We start from the raw sequence: 25,313 nt of genomic DNA on the forward strand, positions 1-25,313 counted from the left end.
AATTGTGCTACTCCTGCCACACCCACTCCATCCTAAACATTTCTCGCATGCTTTGTGTATGTATTGCTAATACTATGTTTGCATTAGAAATGGTGACTGACACTTAACTATACATTTTCAAAGGGGTCAGGGCTCTGCCTCATGTTAAAGAATATGGAAGTCATGTAGCTAAAACTCCAGGAACCGATTTGAAAATAATAAAATTGGTGTTACCACCTTTGCCTCTAGCACTGACAGAAGAGTAAATAAATCCAATTTTCTAGGGCAGAAGATGAACACCTATGGGGCACAAAGAGGCATTTTCTTGTCAATCAGCCATATACATCATAATAATATGAAGGATAGACTCATTCTGTGTAGGGCTGTCTGACATGTCACATGTTACATGTTTATACTGCAGAAAGAATACTGAACTGATAGCCAGCACTGCTGCATGAGGGGTTACAGTCTCCACCTCTAAATCTGTATTCTGTCCACCTTTTCTTTCATTATCTATTTTTATAGAGTTTTTAAAGTAAAATGGTAGGATTTTGAATACTTTTTAGTAGCCTTTTTCAATACGGTTACGTATGAAATGGCTGAGATTTACAGGAAATGAATTAAACTTCCCTTTCATTTGATTTTTTCAATAATGAACCTACTATTTTAATGTGAGGGAGCTACAAGCATAATCCTTCACATTTTCTTTCTTTTAAATTCTCCTACATTTATTTGTTTTATAACTAAATCCCTGTTTTGTACCTATTAATCCTTTTTTACACTGTATGTTCACAAAAAAATCCATTTCAGAACGAAGAGATAGTAAAAAAGAACTGAAATTCAAAGCTCTTTGTTACCTTCCTTCTTTAATTTGAAATTAATTGGTTTGAACAAATAGAAACTTGACTCACACACAGAACTTCTACTTTTAAACAAAAAAAATCTTTATTTTTCACTTAGATAAAAAAAAGTTGTTTGTCCTTCACAAAGCAGGAAATGGGGGGAAAAAACAGCTTCTGAGGTTGCTATAGCTAATGGGAAAATAGCATTTATCCACCTGAGGAAAAAAAGAGCAAAAGCTATAAAACTTTCACTTCTGCCTCTATAGGATACCATTCAGATGTCATAAATTTCCCTTTTTTTGTGTTGACAGGCTTCCAGGTTGTGCATCACAGGTAGTTAAAACTTAGTGTAAAGTATGAAGACATATAACCCTAGAAGACACAAGATTCTACATTAAAATGAAAATATTTTATCCTCCAGGAGAGATATGTAAATTATAAGTTTTTTTCAAGAAAATAAAAAATATTTTCCAAAATTATTTTTAAATAATAATTCAATATTGCAATTTGACTTTGTAATGTAAATCAAAAGACTGAATTTCTTTTTTTTTTTTTTTTTATAAAAACTTTTCTGAAAATTCCAATTAATTATTTTCTGGCTTAAAATGAATTGAAGAAGCAGTCTGTTAAAACAAATCTCAGAGACTTTTTTAGAAGTAGAAAAGATTGCCTCCTTGTCCTGCTCTCTATATAAATTACAGAGGATCACTCTTCACACTAGTGTGAATTTTTACTACTGCACTCACAATATTTTAATATATTCAGCAATTTGATTCCCTGATCCAAATGTGGTTTTTTTAATAATATTATATATATATTTATACAAATTTTTAGTCCATATAGCAGACTTGCAGTATGGGTGTCAGGTAGTCAATAGTGTTAAAGCTCTTTTTCTGATGTATCCAACATAGGTGGGTTTTTTTCCTCCAAATATTGGGAAAGGAAGTACTGCTTATGATATCTGTTCCAACACAGAGAGAAATGGCCTTTGTAATTCTGACAGAGCAGCTATTCTGGTTTCAGAACATCTCAAAACATGTTGAAGCCATGGCACATCAGTTCAAGTTCTGTCCATATTTTAAATTCATTAAGGTTTGTTCATGCATACAGTCTGGAGCTTTAAAGGGATTTCAGGAGTAAATCAATCTGCATATTTTAGGACACTCATAAAGAGAAGATTCATCATATTTTCTTGAGAAGGAAGGTTACAAGAACAATTTTATGGTAACTTAGTGTCATTCTTACCTGAAAAATTGACTTTGAAAAAAAATCTTTAACGACACACACTGTTTTTACAAGGTCTCAGCAATAAAGCATTAAAAAAGGTTATTTTATTCCTAAATTGTGCATTAAAATTAAAGATAAACATATATTTCCTATTAGGCTGTAGACAATATTGCTTGATATATCAACTTCCCTTTAGAAAAATACAGGACTAGAAAAGCACAAACATACATAAAGTTGTAGACCCAAAGTCCCATGCAAGTGAAATGCAGGCATTCTTAACTGAGAAGACTTTTAACTGCAAGCTGTTCTTCCATCCAAAACAACTATTTTTCCAGGGATATACTGGCCCACTGCTTTCTAGACATAAGATAATAATAATTACATTTCTGCAGAGTATACTATCAGATAACATCCATTAGGTGACACTTTTAAGTGAAATTACACCAGACTCTATTATAACTCATGGTGTGTTTAATTTAAAATGCAATATAATATTGCATTAACTATTGCCTAGCAAAATTTTGCATAATTTGGGAATGGTGACTTATTATTTGTTAAAATTCTTCTGAAGCCTTTTCTCTATTCAAACATGATATCTGTGGTTGAAATCAGAATGCTGACTTATTTTGGCCAAAACTGGCACAATTTTAGATACATTTAAATATTAGGCTTCTGCTTATGCCCAAGACATCTTTTAGAAATGTGAAAAAAACATTTGGAAGCATCGTAAGTCGCTTTCTACTAAAAAAAGTGCACCTAATCCCCATTACGAAATCCATCAAAGATGAAATCATATTACTTTTGAAAATCGTGGAACTTCAGTTTTATGCACTAGCAGGCATGGTGCAAGAATTGGAGTTTCAGCATCTGACAGAAAACGGTCAACTGAGTGCAGTTAAGAAAATAATAGTTCTACTCAATCTATTAAAATTGATTTGTGCTCTCTGGCTCACGCTAGCACCTTGGTCCGTATTCGGAAATGAAGATGTATGGCTATAGGTCATTGAATGGCAATGAGAGATGCTCCCACTCCCATCTATTCATATTTTGGATCCTCGTGTAATGCTTACTGAAGCTCCTGTGTCCCTCTCAAAGATATCTTTGGGTACCCTTACTGCAGCTCTCTTTGCCTTGATCCACATCACAGAGACATGTCTCTAGAAAAACCCTGAGTGAATAGAGGCTTTAAGTGGCATCACTGGCACTGAGGAAAGGATGAAGGCACTAGTCCAGTGACAGAATTGAGCTGTCATATCTCTTCCACTACAGATACACACGCTAGAGCATAGTTATCTACCTCAAATGTGAACTTAGGTCCAGTGTTCCCGGTGGTAAATAGAGGAATTGGATCTTCTGGTTGAGAGGCTTTAATAAAAACAATGAACTGTTCATAGCAGCACTCTACAGCTTCATTCAAAAGTTTTTGTACAAAAAGGGAAATGTTTATTCCCCTGCCAGAGGCAAAATTTTGGAGGGAAAACATATTTACCCACAACTGGATTGTGTTTATAACACCAGAGAAATCAGAAGGAAAATATTTAAAAAGAGTAAGTGCACAATAGACCAAATTTAGTTTTAGAACTAATGCGGCTGATTTTCCCTTCTTCTCATGACAGTGTGCCATGCACTCTCCAGATGACTCCAAGGTGTTCTCTCCACTTTTCTTTTTTTTTTTACTGTGTATGAATCACTTCTACTGGTGGGGGGGGGGAAGAGCAGGATATAGCAAAAAGAAATAAAAGCACTGTTAAATGTTTTTGCAAATTGTATATATATATTGTCTGCTGTTTTTCCTTTGATACTGTATCCAAGTGCACTAAGAAGAGTAATAAACTGCTGATGTAGCATGGAAATTTTTTGTTATGGAAACAGATTTATTTTTAAAGACCCTCCTATTGTAGATTAAGGTATGAAAAAAGGAACTGTCAGCTTTACAGGAGGAAATAAAATGTAAGTCACAGTAGCCACAACATTTAAAATCTTTAGTATGTAACTAAAATGCTCTGTTCTTTTGATAGATCTGGGGAATTTTAGCGGTCGGACAAGAAGTGCTGTCTCTGTACGTGAAGGTCAAGGAGTTGTTCTGATGTGCTCCCCTCCACTTCATTCGCCAGGTACAGTCAGCTGCAGCTTGCATGCACACTGGCCCTTTACAGTTCACTCGTTATTGGATGCTTGCTCAGTATTTTAGATACAACATATATGTGGTTGCAGAACTTAAAAAATTAAATATCCGCTGTTCTGCTGACAGATTTTGGAGTACAAAAGGAGTAATTAAAGCTCATATACTGCAAATGCCACTGCATAGCAGCAGAAATTCTGTTAATAACGCTTGAATATAACAATAGTCTCTGTGCCACCAGTGACGAAAACGCTGCCTTGAGGCCACAGAAGATTTCTTTTGGAGTTTAGAAATCTTCAGAAATTCTTCAAAATGTCAGTGTCAAGATACTGTTGTTGAATACAAATTGTCTTTTGTTTTCAGTAGTACAGCCATGATTTCGGTTGCTTCCTCTTGCTGTATAGCTTAGTTTCCAGTACAACTGCATCATTGTTAGAAGTCAGAAATATCATAACAACCATGAAATGCCTAAGTGTTCCCAAATGAAATTGTAGATATTCCAGAGAGGTTATATTTTTGCTTTTCAAATTGGCACTCCTGTAATATCTGCAGATACCTAAGTATGTCTTTATATTTGCATATCATATCAGACCTGGAGACATGACACTAGACAAAATATCTTGTTTTTCAGTAGATGCAGTGTAGACTATTCCTGTCTTCTTTGGGAAACGAGGTCTTTACTAAGGGGATTTTTTTCTTCCTCCAAATTTGAGCCCTGGAAAAAAGTCATATTACAGATGGAAGAGCTGCAGAAAAGAAAATCTCCTAGTTTCTGTTAGAGAAATGTGTTCAATTTCTATTTATTCTGGAATGATTGTTACTACTGTATGACAATTATCAATGTAATTAATGTTTGTTATCTTCTGGATATCTCTCTGCTTTTGCATCTTCTGAGTACATTCTCTTTTTATGGCTACCTTTATAATCTATTTCTGTATTTGACACTACAATCTCTATGTAATGGAATTGAGTGCATGTTGTTAAGGCTTGATTCTGATAAGTAAACTGAGGGGGAAAAGATGTAGGCAGAAAAACTGAGAGATGGCTACAACATCACAGCTGAATTTGATTTCCCCAAACAAACTGAGAGTGTAAGGGCAGATAAGCATCAACAGTGAAGTAGTCATACACCTTTTAAGAGCTGTCATTCAACAAAATGCACCTTGTGCCATCAAACTGTTTATAATTTTTTCTGTAAAATGATGCTTTTAAATGTCTAGTTAGATTGCAATGAATGTTCTACTGATAACACACAGCTTCCCTTTGATGGTGAAAACCTAGTATCTTTCATTTTCATTAGTGAGCCACCAAAACCCCTGCTGTGGAAACTACTGTGTTCACAAACAGAGTTCAGTTGGTTTAGTTTATATTGTTTGAGCACTGGTATACTATGCCAGCAGAAAAAATACTTCCAGAAAAATATTTTGAGCCCCTGTTGGCATAATTTTGTTACCATAGCTATGCCAGGAAATGTTCTACACTATAGAAAAGTAATCACTGAGCTGAACATTTGAATGGATATGCAGATGTAAACACAACCTCAAGTGAATGGGAAGGGGACTTGGCTTCCTTTTCTTTTGTTTATCATGTAATGCAGAGTCACATGGAATTTCCCTCCAGCTGCCTACTTGCAAAATATTGAGGGTTTGTAAATCCTTGTGGTACTGCAATGGGACTGCAAGTGGTATTAGTACAATGGCTGGTGTCTCCTGGGAAAGGGGAGACCTATCTCCATGGGCCTTCCAAAAAATTCCACAATTGATGATGTTTCAACAATAAATCATTCCATGAAGTTCTGGCAACAAGGTACAAAACATTAATGAAAGATGACTTATTGCCAGATCAGAGTCAGTTTGTGAAAAATAATTTTGGACAAAACCAAAACTTAAGAGGGAAGTGTGTGAATTTAATTTTGAAATTAAGCAGCAAATATGAAACTTCCAGCTACAAAACCCTTTTGCAGAGCAGAGGAAGTTCAAGGATGTGCATGTAGTAACATCTAAACATTTTTATTTTAAAGCATTCTGTTTCTGGATACTATATTTCAGTTTCTGTGTCTGACCTGCAAAGATAGTATTGTCTGCTAAATAGTCCTAAGAAATGTTTACCTTTAATATCATCTGGGAGACAAAATTTCAAATGAACACTAAGCTATTGTAGTGGGTATATCTAAGATAAAGAATCTTTAAAGCATGTTACAAGTGGTGTTCCTCAGGGCTTAGTACTGAGGCCAGTCCTGTTTAAGTTCTTTCTCAACAATCTAGATGAGGGGATTGAGCGTACCCTTAGAAACTCTGCAGATGACACCAAGTTGGGCAGCAGTGTTGATCTGCTTGAGGGTTTGAAGGGTCTACAGAGGGGTCTGGACAGGCTGGACCAATGGGCCAAAGCCAACTGTATGAGATTCAATAAGTGCCGCGTCCTGCACTTGGGTCACAACAAACCCACCCAATGCTACAGGCCTGGAGAAGAGTGGCTGGGAAGCTGGCCGGTGGAAAAGGACCTGGGGGTGCTGGTTGACAGCCAGCTGAACATGAGCCAGCCGTGTGCCCAGGTGGCCAAGAAGGCCAATAACATCCTGGTTTGTATCCAAAACAGTGCAGCCAGCAGGACTAGGGAAGTGATCATCCCCATGTACTGGGCACTGGTGAGGCTGAACTTTGAATCCTGTGCTCAGTTTTGAGCCCCTTGCTACAAGAGGGATGTAGAGGTGCTGGAGGGTGTCCAGAGAAGGACAAGGAAACTGGTGAAGGGTCTGGAGCACAAGTCTAATGAGGAGCGACTGAGGGAACTGGAGGTGTTTAGTCTGGAGGAAAGGAGGCTCATGGGGGACCTTATTGCTCTAACTACCTGAAAGGAGGTTGTAGGCAGGTTGATCTCTTCTCCCAGACAATAAGTGACAAGGGAAGAAGAAACGGCCTCAAGTTGCTCCAGGGGAGGTTTAGATTGGATATTAGGAAAAATATCGTCACTGAAAGGGTGTTGAAGCATTGGAACAGGCTGCCCAGGGAGGTGGTGGAATTACCATCCCTGGAAGTGTTCAAAACACACATAGATGTGGTGCTTAGGACATGGTTAAGAGGTAGACTTTGCAGTCCTGTGTTAATGGTTGGACTTGATCTTAAAAGTCTTTTCCAACCTAAATGATTCTGTGTTTGAAATGTGTGAACATCTAACAGTAACAATGCCATGAGTTTGCGATGATAGAGAACTTTTTTTGTGGATGAACACTGCAAGTTCTGCTGTATTGATTTATTCACATTGATCAGCACCTTTAGAAATAATTTTCACTTACTTAATCCCAGGAGATAAATCCATGATACAGTATCAAACCTAATCATTCTCCACAACCTCGTAAGCAATTTGTCCTTCAACAGAATCCCATTCCTCAATCTCTAAAATCAATAACTACTTATAAGCTTGCCTTAGAATTTCAGGACTGAGCCCTTTTAGAAAATTACAATATCATTGTGGAAAAAGAAAGATGACTTAATGAAAGAACACTATATTAAAAGAGATATAGGTTTATTCACATGTTTTCAAATAGAAGATAAAGTAAATAATTTTGATTGAATAATAAATACATTCCATTCTCTACAGAGCACAATTCTAGAAAAATCTGAAAGTCTTTACAAAGCACCAGTGACTGAAAATATACTACACTAATTTTCATATGTATGCAGACTTGATTTTTGCTTATTAATGCTGTGATATATTATCAAGAGGTAATGCAAGAAACAAACAAACACAAACTTGTAATATATATAGATTATTAGTGTAAGTTTTCATTAGATTGTTGTCCAAATATTTTACAGAGGGAATAAAGGAGAAACAAACAAAAAAAAAGGTGCACCTGAAATATATTCAGAATATTTGCAGTGCAGATTTAAATGAGAGAATTATTTTTTGGTCTTAATAAAGAAGTATGTGAAGTTATTGTCATCTTCATTGAGAAACAGGTGAGAAGCAAAATGAGGGAGATTTTTGGGAGAGATACTATACCCTCTTTCAGAATGTTGATGGAAAATACATTCAACAAAAAGGATTTTGTGTGGATTCCTTATGACCAACAGCCACCAGCAGATTCTCACCTCCTGCTTTCCTTGGACCATCACTCTAAAAAAATGCTGCCTCTGACTTCACTGGGAGTCCTGTATCATTTTAATGTGTCTACTCCAGAAGCTTTTCCACTAATACTTTATTTGCTGCAAATCTTTAAGTTGTCCCTTGTGAAATATATTCATCATGGATAACTTTGATCATCCATAAACATAGCACCTTTTTCCTTTTTTTTTTCTTTCTCCATAAATATTTGATTCTTCCTCATCCCCCAGTAGTTTTTTCTTCACGATTGGTTTCCTAGACAGTTAATTCTTAGGTATCCTTGGTAAGAGAGCGGTTCCTTAATTACGAACCGCTTAAATTATAAGCTTTGTTTGATGTCTCCATTTTATGAGGCCTCTACTGCTTTTTTCCATAAACAGGATTATGGCTTTTCATTGTGGTATTCTAAAGGGTGTAAATATAGGGGTTTATTCAGTCATTTAATCATCTTAATTACAAGGTTTACCATAGCGAGATTAAAAATGAATGGAAGATTTCATCCAGATTTACATGTTTCCCTCAGAATTAATACTTTCAGCTGAGCTTTTTAGGGCTTTTATTCAAAGCTTTCAGTATGAGCTTAATAGAGAATGACGATTCCCATTGTTAGAATGAGAACGGCACAAAAGTGCACAGGGGGAGGCAGATGCGAGCGAGCTCCCTCCTCACAGGGACTCTGGCGTCTGAGGGGAGCACTGCTACATAATCGTTCCACAGCATGTAACATCCGTACAGATGTTAAACTATAACTTTTAAAAATCTCTTTCTAAGGACAAAGCTAATCTTACCCAGTTTGGAAACTGTGTTACAGGCTGCATCGTTTATGCCTCCCCTTCAGTGTTATAAAACTGTAGTTTTCATGAGAAATGCTTCACCAAAGATGACTATTTAATGCCAGTGCTATGGGGATCGTGGTCCTTCCCCATGCATGTCTTGGAAGAGATCCATGTTCTGGATATCTGCATAGTATGTTGCTAACCTGTCAAGCTGCTAAAATGAAACTCTACCAAGGTCCAGGAGGTTTTGTCCTGTTCTGTTTCCCACACAGCTGTCCTAGACTTCATATTAATTGGAGAAAGTGAGAGCAAAGAATGGATTTTTTTTAAAGTCGTTTTGAGCTCCTGTTTGTGCGTACTTTGGACAAACACAGAAAACCCCTTAGGAAGTGGGCACAAACCAATCGCTTCTCACTCCTCAGGGCCTGCAAAAGGAGTTTGAAAGCCGCATTAGAGTTAAAACAGCACCTTTGGACTGTAGCTCCACTACAAGTAAGAAACCAAGCCCAGCTGAAGTGCAGTAGCTCTCTAGTTGGAACTCCCCTGGTTAAGCCCATACTGCACAAATTATGCATAGAAATAACAAGGGCAGGCTCTAAATGACCTGATTCAGGTACACAATTGTTAGAAGTAGACTTCTCCAGGCAAATTAGTTATGATAACAAGATTGTTACATTTGGGCTGGACTGCTCTCAGTATGCTTGTTAGCTTGTTTACAGGCAATTGCCTTAGGTATCTGCATGCAGGACACAGCAAATTCTGTTTTGAAGGCATCCATACATCCTATGGGTCTCCATTTACTAAGCTGACTTTTGTGAATGCAATTTACAGAGGTCTAACTGTATGTATATAAAGGTTACAAGGTTATCTTAAGACTGTGGATTAAGTCCCAAGACCCAGGCACCTAACAGTGGCGTTTCAGTGCACATTAGATAACTTCTGTATTTACACAGATCTAGCTATTACTTATTACTTAAAAATCACAGGAAGCCTGCATGAACTTGAATCTCTGAATCTCCATGTCTAAACATCACTGGATGCTACTTCATCATCTTAACCTGTCACTACAAGGGAGATTTCTTCCTGGCCGTGATTTGTGTTATCAATGTAGTTCTTTACGTATTAAACAGTGAAGTAATATCCAGCTTTGATCTATGATATATTTTTGTCAAATCTGACTTTTCAAATCAACTTTAGCATAGAAAGCTGTATAACTTGCTTTCAGAAGAGACTAATGTGTAGGTGAAAGTCACATTTCTTCTTCCACTTTGAGAACAAGCAGGACTCTTTTACTGGTTACTATCAAAGCACTATCACTTCTTTACATGTCCATAACATAAAAAACATCATAATGTACATATTAAATGTTTTTAAAATACTGTTTTAAGAGCCACACATATAAAATGAATGAGTTAGCTATCATGAGCCAAAGGGTTCCTGCACTTCCCTCTTAGGCTTTACTATTTTTTCGTGTTTATTTGACTTTAACTGAATGCTAATGAAGCTTGAACGTCAATTTTCAATAAGGAGAGAGAAAAAAGTTTTAGAAGACAGGTTAGAGTTTAAAGACTCTATATTCCTGTCCTAATTTTGGGTTAATTCCATAGAGCCATCTTGTCTCTTCACCCACATTTTTCCCTGGAAGAATCATAAAGTTGTTTCCCTCTTGCATCCTCTACTTTATCACTTTTACTAGACTGCTTTTGAAACTTTCTTATCTGGTAATGCTAATTCCCATGTGTGTTATTAAAGTGAATGTCCATGGCTCCTGACATGGCTCAATATAGGAATCTGTATTCTTTATCTGTGCAACTGATTGAAGACTATGCCTGTAGTTTTCATTATGGAATGAACAAACACAATTAACTTCGTTTTTTGTTCTTCTGTGGTCTTTTCATTACTCAACGCATGACCAGTAATCTCGCTGATGACTTCCCTGGAGCACTTTGTAGGATTTCCTTCCTCAATCTTGTTGAAGGCATGCATCTGAGGATATGAAATTTAACAGTTTGGGAATGACAGAATTTTCTGTAGGGTAGCTTTGTAACAAGCCATGTTTGCCACTGAGGAGTTAATCCCAGTCTGTTGCAACGTGTTGTTATTAGATTTTAATTACATTTTAATGATCTGCATGTGCCCCAAATTCCAGGCAATGTCTGTAGCATAGGCATATGGATAAATAATTATTATCAATTTAAACTTTCTTTATATAGAAATCTAGATTTTCTCTTACTTTTATATATATAGAGATATATATATATAAGTAATACATGACCATAAATGCATTACTGGTCCAACTGTAGTAAATTGTCCCAAGGAACTTGTAATTTTGTATTTCAAAGAAAAACACAACCACTTTTCCAAATGTTATCACTGTTGATCCCCACCCCTTTAAAACCACTAATAATTTTTTCAAAAAATATGTTAAGCTACACTAGAAAGTTTAATATCTATAGACCCACTGGATCACTCACTGGAGCTGTTCTTCCCCTCAGGGACTATGAAAACGTAGTGAGAGAAAGCTGGTTGACCAGGGCCAGTTAAAGCAGCACGCAACACTGGATGAAGGGACAGCCCTGACAGGGCTCTGTTTAAGGGACATGTACTGTAGTTTCACAGCCACACTATTGTCAACAAGTATTACCCCAACTGCTACTTCAGGAGAATCAAAATGAAAGGAGATACCAAGACAAGAGGGAGGAAGCACAAGAGATTAATTAATTTAAAAGACGCATCAAGTATGTTGGTCCTTGGGCTCATGCTCTATCACCTTTCAGGAGCCAGCTGTATGCGACTATTTGTCTACAGCTTGACAACTGGGACAACGATGATGAAAAGGTTCTCTAGTGCTCAAGCTCCTCTTCTCTAGAGACAAATTACTAGCCTGTTACGAAGATGTCCCAACAAATTAGACGTAACTATCTGGAACTCTCAGTCTAATGATTAAAGACAGCATTGTCCTGCCAGATTTAACACAAATATGTGTTCCTGATATCACAATCACATTTCTGCAGCTAGTATTGTAAAGGTATCAATTAATGTGCTGCAAAGACTTTTTTGCCGTGGCACAGGCTATATAACTTCTAGAATAGCAGAAGCCCAGCATTATTAGATTTAAGATTGGAATAGCATACAGTTACAGTCACAGAGGTACAGGGCTCTCACAATATTGACCTTCTCTTAATAACCTTCTTATTAAAATCCATTTGCTATTTAGTTTTGATGTTTCACTAAGCTGGTGGCTGGAACAATACCATTTTACAAACATGTCAGTTATTTAAATGTCAGAAAGCCTATTTTGTTTAAGATAGAAAATTTCTAATTAATCCCAATTACCTCTCTACTTCATACCATGGAAAAGAATAGAGTGAGAGTGCACATGTTAATCAATATAACTAGGGAGAAGAAGCCAGAAATACAATGCTGATCAGACAGCTGAAACAAGAGGAAACATAAGAAGAAGAGATGAGAAATGATTAATTTCAAAGGGTCTGGAGTCTAGCTTTTTCTTTCAGTTACCATTGTGGGGAAATATTAAAGGATTAAAAAAAAGGATGAAAACAGTGAAGTTTTCAGAAAATGCAACCCTTCCCAGGCTAGGCATGATTAAATGAATTCAACAGTGACTCTAGTAGAAACAACTACTGAAAATGTTAGGAGGTCAGTCTTGATTCACAAAGAGAAAGTTTTGTACTGAACTGATCTGAGTTCTATAAGGTGCCATTAACAATTTTCCCTATATGATAAAGTCTTTTTATTTTACAAGTATGATATGAAATTGAGTTTACTACCATTTGAGGTGATGCAATGCTTAGTGAGACATAGATTTTAATATAACCTTATTCAATCAGTTCAGGAAGATTGTTCCAAATAAATGAAGCGGTATGAAAACAATTCTAGTTGGGGTATCCAGTTTTCATTTTTCTTTTTCAAAGGGAAAACTACAAATTGTTCATAAATGTATATCTGGATGTATTTATGGCTTTTTTTCCCCCTACATAATACAATTGTAACTGACATCAAGGTAGTTCTAACTTAATAGTAAATACATTAAAGGCAATTGATTGGATTTTTCAAGGAGAAAATGACTGCATAGATATAAGCATATCATAGACTTCAGACAAAAATCTGAATGATTACAGCCAAATCCAAAGCCCTGTGCAGCAGCACATGTGTGTTCTTTATCTTCTGACAGCGGAAGAGCAATAACATTGGAAAAGTGACTTCTCTTGATCATAATGCCATCTTTTTAACAATATAATGATTAATACCACACTTACTTCTGATAATTTGATTGTCCACTTCTATATCTTGTGTTCCTATGCTATGTTCCAATATTGTTAAAATCTTTGCTGATGACTTCATTAACCAGCTAATACAATTATTGTTGCATTGATGTTATTAACCTAGAGCAGAGAATCTGTAGCTGGAAAATTTCACTTTATTGGAGTGTTTTCATGGTATTTTCCTCTTTCAATAATTAAGAAAGTCTTCTGTTGGAGATTGCAGGGATAAAAATTCAGGAAGAAGAAGAGGGAGAATGGAAAGAAGCATATAGATAACACGGATGAAGGGTTTGTCTCAGTCTGGCTTTTCCTGAAGAACCACAAGATCCTTTAGGAGTTTCACAAACTACCATTGATTTTCAATCCTAAACAGTATTTTCAGTCCAGATCTTGGACTTTACAAAATCATGCTTCATGCCTAAAAGAAAAGGGTTTTGAAAAACATAATTAGTCATCTGAAAAATACGCAGGTGCTCAGCAAAAGGGCGAACAGAATCACCTGTCGTTACTTGAATAATGATATTTCTTTTAGAAAAAGAATAATCAGGGAGAGCTGGCCAAATACCTTATTTTTCCATGTGGTATGTATATATAGTGTGACACATCAGGTGTCACTTTGATTGCTGTTGCTAAGGGGTTGAAGAGGAGAGGTTATAATCATGGGACATTGCCCTAGGCTGAAAGTAAGACAACAGAAGGATATGTATTATCTCTAAATAATAATTATGTGACAAGTAGAAGATGGATGGAAGCAGTTCACTGGGTTTCCAGTAGTGCAGGACAATGTGCACAGGGACTCAACAGTGTATTTTCTGTATGTAGAAACACGTAAGAGTTACAATCTCTACATTGTTAATTTTTAAATGATTTATTGTTGGTGAGGTTATTTGTAGTGATTTATTTTTACAACGTGGCTGAACAGCATTATCAGCATTCTAGGGCAGTTTGCTAATGTGACATGTATCTTCCTCTTCATCTGCACTTCGAGTTATTTTTTAATTAAGGTGAAAAAAATCATCTGTCACTGTCATTCTTAATACTTAAAAATTGTCTTTTGGGGACTATAAATTTGGTTTTATGTTATCCTCTGAAGCATATGTTCACATGTTCCATTGTGTTCAGAAAGATGTAATGGAAGATCCATTCCTTGGTAAATTTAAGCCTAGAAAATACACCAACAAGGAGCTAAGCACTAGACCTTGAGCATCTGGGGGATTATGTGATTTATACTGCTATTTTTTTAATTTATTTTTTTTTTAACATTTGAAAGTCAAATTCAGAGGGAGGGTGAGGGTGTAGCTACCTATCTCTGATGTTCATCTACACAACTTCTAAGGATTAGTTGACTGCTACTTTGTGTGTGTGTGTGTGTGTGCTGGCATTTCCTGTAGGTGAACAAAGAGCTGGTAAGGAAAGGAAAGAATATCAGAAACTGAAAGAATTATGTATTAGTGGAGATTTCTCTTTGAATATTGCCTGATTCATGACTGCTTCAAAGTCTCCTCCTTCCATCTTATTCAGTTTTCCCATATAAAAGTGATGATAATGGTACTGCCCTTGATTTTAGACCTTAGGGTAATAAATACCATAGGAGCAAAGGAGCAGGCCCAAGGAAGATCCACAAATCATATCATGCCGTGGCTGTGGTGGAATTCACCAAACACTGACCTGCAGAGAGACCCAGCAAAAGCCTTTACATTTATATTAAAACACATAGCACCAGAATATAAAGCAGAGAGGCAATGGGGTGTATCTTAAGTTCTATATGTGCAGCCATACAAAGGTGTCTCTATGAACTCAGTTTTTGCCAATACAATTACTGACAACTGCATGTAAAAAGTAGTGAAGGCTGTTAGAAAAGATAGTGTGTTGAAGTATGAACTAGAACTGCAGCAGCCTTTTCATTTCTGCACCCAGAAGCCTGAAATTAAATCTTTTAAAAGAAATATTTCTGCTACTATTAATCCTTCCTGGCATTAGGAAAAAAAGATGAATGAGGGATAAAGTGTCAAATTTAAGTTGTTTTCTTTCTTGGAAGTACAAAACTCCAAACTGAAACATACATATAAAGTCCTTGAGAGACTGATACTCTGATAACTGGAGTACTAGTGAGTATTTTCAGCCAAAGTACAGAATTTGCCTAACAAAACTTTTGTTGCTAAATGAGGAACAGAGGAAAGCTAGGGATGCAGAGATTTTGCTGAAAAAGAGATAATGTTACTCTCGCACTTGACAGAGCAATATTCCAAAAATTTGGATGATCATAATCCTATCATTACTTTGGGTCTTTTTTTGTGTTGATGAATCTATTGGTATCATTGCAGTAGTCATAAAATGGAATTAAATTTCCATGCAATGCAACATCCCACTTGGGTACAGGTTCACTGCAGGTGAACTCTGCAATGCTCTGGAGTATAGCTTTTCATCGTGCTCACCCCTTCAGCAGACTTAGGTAAGAAGCAGACTGTGCCAGAGTAACTACCACATCACTACCATTAAAAAGTAGAGAAAATAAAGTATCATAGCATGATCAGAGAACAAGAGAGATTTAAAGAGTGAAAGAGAAAAAAAGAGAAAAAAAATACTTTAAATTCTGTTGAAGGTTTTGCTGGATCAGATAATTTCTTCACATAAATATTCTATACACTGTTGTGCTTTCCTGAGCATTAAACAATACCCTCATTACTTTCCAGTGCCACACTTTTCATGTGAGTACTGTAGTTAGCCATCACCACAGAATTCTTGTTCATTCAAATTATTAAGAAATAACCTATTTGTGTTACTGTACATTCAACACATTTTCATCATAAAATAAAAGGTTCAAATAGTAATAAAAAGCTATCCAAATCAGAGTTTACCCATGTCTTGTCCTGCACATTTGCCATGGCCAAGTTTTATATCTCCTGTAGATCAGTGAATACAGCTGCATAGGTTTGCTTTCAGTTGTTAAAATGTTCAGCAGTACGGGACAAAGAATTTCACAGCTGATCCTTTTGACCACGCTTTGCAGTCATTTTCTAATCCTTTCAATGTACAATAAATTAATTTTGAGGTTATTCTAATTCCTTTTATAGAACATGAATTCTAGGTACATTACAGAAACTTTTCTGTCTTTGTCAAGAAAAAGAACAATAAAATACACTGCCTTAGTTTGACTAGATTTATTTACTTCCAATATTGTTAATTATATCTTACTTTTTCAATTGGATATTAATCGAGTTTCATATCAGCCATTGAATTATTTCATCTAAGATTGAATCTAATCCATTTATAATGATGTGGGTCTTTCTGATTACCCTTTCTATATGCTGGAACAAAATTGTCTGTAATACTCGCCTTTGGAAATTACTGATCATAGAATCATTTAGACCCTTAAGATCATTGAGTCCAGGGATGGTGAGTCAACCACTTCCCTGGGCAGCCTGTTCCAAAGCTTCACCACCCTTGCAGGTAAGAAGTTTTTCCTAACATCCAATCTAAACCTCCCCTGGTGCAACTTGAGGCCATTCCCTCTTGTCCTATCGCTTATTACTTGGGAGAAGAGACCAACCCCCACCTGCCTACAGCCTTCTTTCAGGCAGCTGTAGAGAGTGATAAGATTCTTTCAATCCTAACAAAAAAAAATATTGGTTTCTACCATCATCTGTTTTTTATTAATCTACATAATTTTCACATTTTCTTTACTTACATAAGACAATATGTATTGATTAAATAGCCTTAAATTCTGAAATTATAGCATGTCTAAACATTCCTTCACATGAAAATGTTACTGACAATATGGTATCTCAAAAATTATTTCAAAATGTGTCAAGAAAATCAAATGTCTTTTTTTTTTTCTCTTTTTTTTTTTTTTTTTTTTTTTTTTTTTTTTTTTTTCCTTAATAAAGGAGGGCCAATGGTCAGGCTGAGTGTGACTTCTGCAAAGTTACTGTGTCATAATATTAAACACTGAATTTGTAGGTAATAAGATGAAAATGATGTGTTAAGAAACAGACAATGTGTATTTGTCAAGAACAAATCATATAAAATTTAATCTTTTTTCTTTGAAAGTGTGAGTGGCCTAGTGGAAGGAAAAGTGTAGGTAACATATGTGAATGATTCCTAGCTGCAAGAGGTTACAATCACTGCAGAGCATAGAATGAGAATCCGAAAGGGTCAATACATTGGAGAAATTGCTTGCAATGAGTAACACAAAATTCAGCAAAATGCAGGTTACAATACTTACCAAAGAAAAAAATTACAGATAGAACAAAGGGAAATAAGTGATTAAACCATATTCTCCCTTAGAAAAATACTGCTATTACAGAAAATTAAATACTTAGTAAAATGAAAAATTGCATACTTCAATTCTAGGTCATACTAAGACGACTGCTACCTATAGAGTATGAGACTATTATTCCAATTATCAATAGCATTAATGGCTCAAAGAGCATGCCATGTCCAGGTTTGGGTCCTACATTGTAAGATGTAGAAAAGCAGTAGAGATGACAACAATAAAATTAAGCAGAGAATTTAAAATCATGACTTCTAAGGAGAAGTTAAAGAGATTTGGCTGATCTAGCCTTGGAAACAGAAGCTTGATACACACAAGGATAATTGTCTTCCATTGTATGTGTAAAAGTTTAACATAGGTCATCAATAAAGTGTTTTCAATATTTTCAAGATCGTAAGTTGAATAGTAATAAACTATTTAAAAGAATTATATGCAAATATTCAGGAAAAGTGTCTAATTATTAACTGAGCAATGAAATAGGTTGTTCTGAAGATCTAAATTTAGGAATAGAACTCACTGGACATTTTTAAAAACTAGGCTAAGAATATCTGATCTTGCCCGAGGGCAAAAGAGAGGCCTGAAGAACATGTAGTTTTGAGTTCATTTTAATCACAATATTTTGATTCTTTATGGAACATCTTTTTAATATGAAAATCATGATAGTGATAATCAAATATGCATAATAATCTAGCATCCTTTCCCAGAAGCAATATATTTATTTTTTTTTATGCTATGTGGCCTCTTTAAAGGTCATATGTATGAGAAAGAGATTTCATCAGTTTACATGTTTCAATGAGTGGCTACATTTCATACATGTCAAATGTACAAATGAGACTATATTGACTGTGTATGCTGGTAATGACAATATAATGTTAGTATCCTCCAGTACAAGATCAGTCTTGACAGTACACTTACCTTTTCTACCATTTTTTTAGTTATTGGCTGTGTAAATGGTTACAAGAAAGAAAATATTTGAAGATTTATCACTGTAATTAAATCTGAACAAAGACAAATATGTGACTGGTAGAATTGTGTTTCAGGTAACTAAGCAGTAGATACAGAGCCCCCAGAGCAGAAAAGAAGCAATTTCATTGCTGGCTGATAAATCGACAATATCTGTTTGCTCTATGTGGGTGCATTACAATGCAACAAATAAATTACCTTCATTAAATATTTTCTTGGAGGATTAATGAGCACTGATAATAAGACGCAGCAGCACAAAGAAACGCACCAAAATTATTTATCTGGTTGTTGTGGGAGGGTGGAAGAACAACCCATTTTTATCATTCATCAGAACTAAAAAGAAGCTTTCCCCCCTCTGAATGTGCAGTGTTTTCCATCTTTAGAGAGTGCCGCATATTGCACCCATATTCTGTGGTTGGTACACAGAACATCCAAACAACAAGTGTGATAAGGGTGAAAACTGGGCTTGAGATAAACTAAGATTTCCTATTTTGAGCAGGGGAAATTCGGGCATATATTTTTCCTAATACTTTGTTTAAACAGAGTATTTCTGAATATGGCAAAACAAAGCAATCACGCAAATGTCATGGTTTATAGCTATGTATAGGAAATTCAGCCTGTAATCTTGAGTGCACTTTTTGCTGCTTTTCTTAAAAATAGAAAAAAGGAGAAGAAGCAACTTCTTCAGAGTTGCTAAAACTCCCAGTTTATATCAGATTTTGGCTGTCATCAGGCATCAGTACCGTTTAATCAAGTACTGCCCTCTTGTGGAACTGCAGTAATCGGAGGAAATCCTAAACAGGAAATCTGTTTTCCCAACAAGATACTGGAGGAGATGGAGTACTGTATCTCCCACTGCATCACAAAAAGATACAAAACAGACTTGTACAAACACCATAACTCCACAGAAGTGCAATTATGGGATGTATGTTTGCATGCTTTTCCCTGGAAGATGCAATATTTAACCATTCTACTGACTGTACATGTAGCTTTTAGGTGGCCTTAAAGGAGTTTGTATGGCAACTTCCTTGTTACGTCATCACTTGCTACCTGAAATACCACTTAGCTCACAGGACTAATGAAAAGGCTGTCCAGAAACCATGTTAAATGGACAAACCAGACAGTTTCTCAGGAGGAAAGCCTTGAAGCAAATCTGGGAAACATTCAAGCACTAACAAATACAGAAGTGAATATTTGGTGTGATCTGAATGCTTCCAGCATAGCTCTCGTTATAATACTTAAGTGGTGATTTCTTGCTTACTCACAATGACAGAAAGACTTTTGCATAGCCACAGTACTGACATATTCTGCATCAGAATGATCTTTCCAAAAGCACTATACGACAAAAACACAAACAAAAATGCTGATATGTCAGTACTCCAGCTTCATCCATTATGGGAAGTACGTCACATTGTGACAGTTTAAGAATTAGTGTTGTTGAACAGAGAACATAGATCAACAAAAATCATTTAAGAAATTGTAGTAAACAAAACCTCATACAATAAATTTGTTTTGGCAAGAGAAAAATGCTCTCTTCTCACTATTTTATCAGCAAGTGACCCAGATTTTCACCTACATGGCCCACTAAAAAGTCTTTAATAAAATATGGAAACAAATTGAACATTTGGAAGACTTTCCAAATACCTTCAGAAAACAGATACAAAGCTCCTTGGAGACACTATTCTGGTCATTCATAAAAGGAAATACCAGTTTTGCAGTTCCAGAATGACTTAAATAATTTTCACACCAAGTGTTTGGATGCAACAGAACTTACCATAAGAACAGTCCTCCAGCCCAAGCCACAAGAGAATGGCAATTTACAACTGCTTCTGTAATTCATAATTTTTCTGTCTTTTTACTCTCTATTTCTGTTTGTGTTGATGAATAGCACCTACATACAAGTTTCTTTTGTGTTGGCAGTCAACCGTAATTTCCAGGAAGGGCTTTGCATCATCTTTGTGGTTTTGGCATAGGTGTCACATTAAAAATAAAATAGATGGGCATAAAAATAAAAAATAAGCTCAGCATATATCCTGTAAAAATACTTTAAACTTCTGTATACATCAGTATTCCGTTTCCTATTTTCACTTAAACTTTTTTTCCCTATTGAAGCAAAATGAGTACAGCATGGAGAAGCCATTTACTCAGCCTTTTCTCAAGAGGAGATGACTTCAGGAGGTTTTATCTAGAACAAGATAAGATTTTACAGTTTTAGTTTCTGATTTTACAGTTGTAGTTTAGTTTGTTTAGATCTTGACTTTTAGCTTCAAAATTTCTTGAAGGTCACTGTTATTTACCTGTCAGTCTTGAGATGCATCTCTGGAGTTTAGTCTCCTAATAAAAAATTAATACAATTGCAGTTGTGCTTTGTGTTTAGCCAAATGACACTGGTTCTAAAACCTTTTAGCATAAACCATTATAGGAAAATATAGGCTTGAAGTTCACTGACAGGTGCAGTGAGCTGTGTACAAAAAGTCCTAGTGTCATCTGTTTGGTCTTAGGCTTTTTCTTCTGAAATTCAAAAGGTTCACTTAGCAGTTTAACATTTTATAAGAGTGGATTTCAGACAGTATTTAAACGCAAGCCTCTCTTGTAATTTACATGTGCCTCTGTGCTGAACTGCTGTGGCACTTGTGGCATGTAACTACATTCACTTGTTTCAGAATATTTTACTGTGCATGTATTTTCAGAATATTTTACAGACTTGTCTATAGATAGCAATGTTTTAAATGTTGATTTTCCATCATTCTTTCTTTATTAGTTATTTTTATTTGTCATTTGAATCATTTGGGTATTCTCTTATGCATGATACTGCCAGAAGGAAAAAAAAATACCAACAACAACAAACAAAAAAAAAATCAAAACAGAACAGAACAAAACCCCAGGTTTGGTACTTGGGCAGCCTTCATTAGAAATACTGGATTTAAGAACGCTAAATTTTTGTCTTGCTGGCATACAAACTGGGAACAGTCAGAGCCCCAGAATATATGCATCATTGACGTTCTATCCTCTACTATAGCTGCAGATTTAGAAGTGTGAGACATTTGTACAATGGATTAATGTCAAAGTACAACCATTTTCCCATAATGGCAGTCATTCTCTCAACACCCTTTTGTAAAATCATTTCTTGAAGATCATGCATGTATTTTTGTCAGCTAGAAACTGTTGAGTCCCCAAATCCCAAGCCAGCTGTGGTTGTTTCTGACTGTTCTGTATAGCATGCGTTGGAAATTGGGGAGTTTCCCTGAGATATTTCTGCTGAAGCCTATGCATACCGTATGAACATAACCCTCAAAATTATATTTAAGAACCTGATAAACTCATTAACCAGGTCTAATAGAAGAAAGTGTGTAAGGGACTTTTTGACTGAAAAGAAGGTTCAGAATTCCAGATCAATTCCAGATCTAAACATTCAGATGCAAAGTCTTGAGGTATTTCAAATTGTATTATTCCCAGGGGTTTGCTTTTTAGAAATGAAAAATAGGATTTAATTCCTTCAATGTCAATGAGCTGACAATATCAAGAAATAAACTTTTAGCACTATTGTCTGTGCTTTGGAGTTTGGGCTCCTGGCTGGAATACAGGTGCTGTAGGTATGCACAAATAAAAGCATTAACTGCAGTTTAACAGAATAAAAGATTTGAGTTTTAGATCTGACAGAAGGTCTGTTACTTTTTCATTGGTACCCTGTGCCAGTACCCATTCATCCATTATTCTATTTTTAACAGCAGAAATCACTTAGAAGGTGACAAAATGTCAGTATACCCCCACTGGATTCAGCACCAGCAAAAACTAAGTATTCTATTTCCTTAGACGCACAAAAATTTATTCCTGAAATCGGTTCCTTCGGAGTAGTTCTAATTAATAATTAAATAATTAATTGCATGTGGGTTTAGACTACAAATGGAGAAAATTCGATTTTACAGAAACTGCCAATGAATTGACAATGATGACTACTTCACATTTGGTTTGAACTACTTTTAAGCCTGAGCAATTAGTGAGACTGATTGCTTTCCATTTGAGCTGGTAACAGGTGTCTTTGATTAAAGTCTATGCATTTTCCTTGAACTTGTATATTCGTCATCACTTTATAGAATTTTGTGCTGCCATGAATCATTTCTGCCAGGTAAGACATCATGGCAAAATGTGGCAATAAAATTTTCAGAGGCACATATTTTGGACTTAATATTTTCCTGAAACATAACAGAAGAGGAAGGGAATTTTAAACACTCAGAGAGTTCTCTGTGAGCCCTGAATTCCTTAGGGTCTGTCCTGTGTAACCTCTCAGAATAACAATTAGATCTGAGAAAGGTTTTAAGCAAAAAGTCAATGTGTGCAGCTTAATTCTCCATTTTGGAGAAGTCTTCCCCTACTGTCAGGTAAATATGTTTAGTCCTTTAACATAGCATTTTTGTACTAACACCATGAGGTTTTCATGAGAGAATTTTCATCTGACTTCAAAACTAGGCTGAACTTCTTCAAAATGAATCAGAACATTCTGCATCTCTACATCACTGCTTGTACTGTTGGGCTTATATTGGTTAAAAATAGCAGTCATTGTGGTTTTCTGTTCCTTTCTGACCACTGTATCAGGGAATGGTACAACATAAGGGTAGAAGGAACTGATCAGTTGGAATTTCTAAGCTTTCTATACTGTTATAGTCAAACTGCTCATCTGGCTATGGCATATGTTTGGTTAGGTTGTTAAGGTGTTTCACACTTCTCATACCATGGACAGCTATACCAATGCCTCTCCTATCATTAGCAGAAAAGGACCCAGAAAAATTTAAATTTTGAGGTGTTTCTTCTCACCTCTTTGATCCTTTCCTTTTCCAACTACCTTTATATCAAGAAACATTTTGACTGTAGTGAGGATAAAAGTATGAAAGAACCAGACTGATACAGGTGCAATTACTGTCTTTATATTGCTGCTGAAGCTGACAATAGTCACCCAAGAAATATGAGTCTAAAAACTTGGAACTTGCTGTAGCGATGGAGCAGTTTGCATCTTCATGCAATATTGGGGACTTTATGTACCTAAACTAGCTTTGGCTTTTTTTGATTTTGAAGTCAGTTCTTTAAAGACTATCACAGGGGGAGATTATAGAAGAAATTACCTTATAGCTAATATGCCAGTTTAAGTAGTGAAGAATATTTTTTTAAAGTGTGAAAACAAAATGAAACAGTGAAGATACGATTGGAAAAAAAACATGTAAAAACGTATACATAAGGTTAAGGCTTTAAAGTCTGAATTGGTGGAACTCCACATGAATAATTCCCTGCAAGGAGTTCCCTGCTAAACCAGAATCTCATTAACTTTACTGATGTTTCTAATGCCAAGACATTACTGTATCTAGGATTTTAATAAGTCATGATATAATCTCATACAATAATAAGAAATAATCTTTTTTCTCAACCAATTATTATGAGCATAAAGGGAAAAGCACATACTTTTCAGATGAACAGAGTGATTCATGGGATAAAAATAAGAACCAAGGGACTGGCCTTAATTACCATTTTTTTAAATCACTTTGGTTAGTCTTTGATCCATCAGATTATGAGGCAAAGCAGTTGGTAGCTTTGGTTTAAGGAATTATTCATTGATCATAGGGATTTAAGCTGCATATAGGAAGGGTTCTGAGATTCTTCAGTGAAGCAGATGTAGAAAAACTGTAATGCAGTAATACTACCTGCAAGGTAGGTTGAACAATTATTAGAAACTGCTGATTTTGAAAACAGATGTTCAGAATAAAAACTGGTTATACACACTTGCAAAAGTCATCCCTTGCTCTGTAGGAAGCATCTTGATATATTTCACTGCAAATTTGACCAAATAGAGAAAAGAATGCTTTGTATATTATTTTTGGTTTGACCTCAAAGATTAGAAAAGGGAGTTATCTAATATTTTATGGCTGTTATTTAATATGTTGAATAATTTAATTATTTTTCCTGAACTAAATCTGTCTTCCCAGGGAACTTGTAGACTCAATGCTTATGTCATTTTCAAAATTCCAAGGAAAGAAAAAACCTCTTTAATTCTAAACCAAACAAATAAAAACTTTAAAAAGCCTCTAGCTCCCCCCCCCCCCCGATTATTTAAATAAAGTTAATGAACATTTATTGAGTGTATCGTTTCTGTAATTACTTTCTCTCATTTTTTTTCCTGTGTTCTTTTAGAGATCATCTATAGCTGGGTATTTAATGAATTCCCATCTTTTGTGGCAGAAGACAGCAGACGCTTCATCTCTCAGGAGACAGGCAATCTCTACATCTCCAAGGTGCAAACATCTGATGTTGGCAGCTATATATGCCTGGTAAAAAACACAGTGACAAATGCCAGAGTTTTGAGTCCTCCTACACCTCTGACACTGAGAAATGATGGTAAGAAAGGCATTATTTCTGGGTACCACATAGAAGCAAAAATACTAAGCCAAAAATACTCTAGTTAATTTAAGAACCATGATTTTATTGTTTTTCAATATATGTATGCATTTACTGCAGCAATCAGCAGAGGAAAGGTGTTCATGGAGACAGTTTCTTTTAAAAGATCTAACAGTTATGAGAATATTTAGACCTCTGAAGGCTGAGGTGCAATCTGACACCTCCTGATGTATTTTGTTTAGAACAGTTCCTCCTTCTTGTTATTCTGGTGCTCTGTCACTGACAAAGAGAATCAAATCTCCTTTCTCAGTAACGTCTGTTTCTTTGGGGCTCAGTTCAATTGCTTCAGCCCAAATGGCT

General features: G+C 35.7%; 1 protein-coding gene across 5 annotated transcripts in view; it reads left to right on the plus strand.

The window, feature by feature from the left end:
• The window catches only part of CNTN5 (contactin 5), a 678,576-nt gene that overhangs the window by 478,838 nt on the left and 174,425 nt on the right, over positions 1 to 25,313 (plus strand). For all 5 annotated transcript variants that reach the window (XM_037377787.1, XM_037377784.1, XM_037377786.1 and 2 more), the window contains 2 exons: positions 4,067 to 4,162; positions 24,750 to 24,953. In XM_037377787.1, the coding sequence (XP_037233684.1) occupies positions 4,067 to 4,162; positions 24,750 to 24,953 (300 nt within the window). The remainder of the gene's footprint in view (positions 1 to 4,066; positions 4,163 to 24,749; positions 24,954 to 25,313) is intronic.

The sequence above is a fragment of the Falco rusticolus genome, chromosome 2, assembly GCF_015220075.1.
Source record: "Falco rusticolus isolate bFalRus1 chromosome 2, bFalRus1.pri, whole genome shotgun sequence".
Classification (NCBI taxonomy): Eukaryota; Metazoa; Chordata; class Aves; order Falconiformes; family Falconidae; genus Falco; species Falco rusticolus.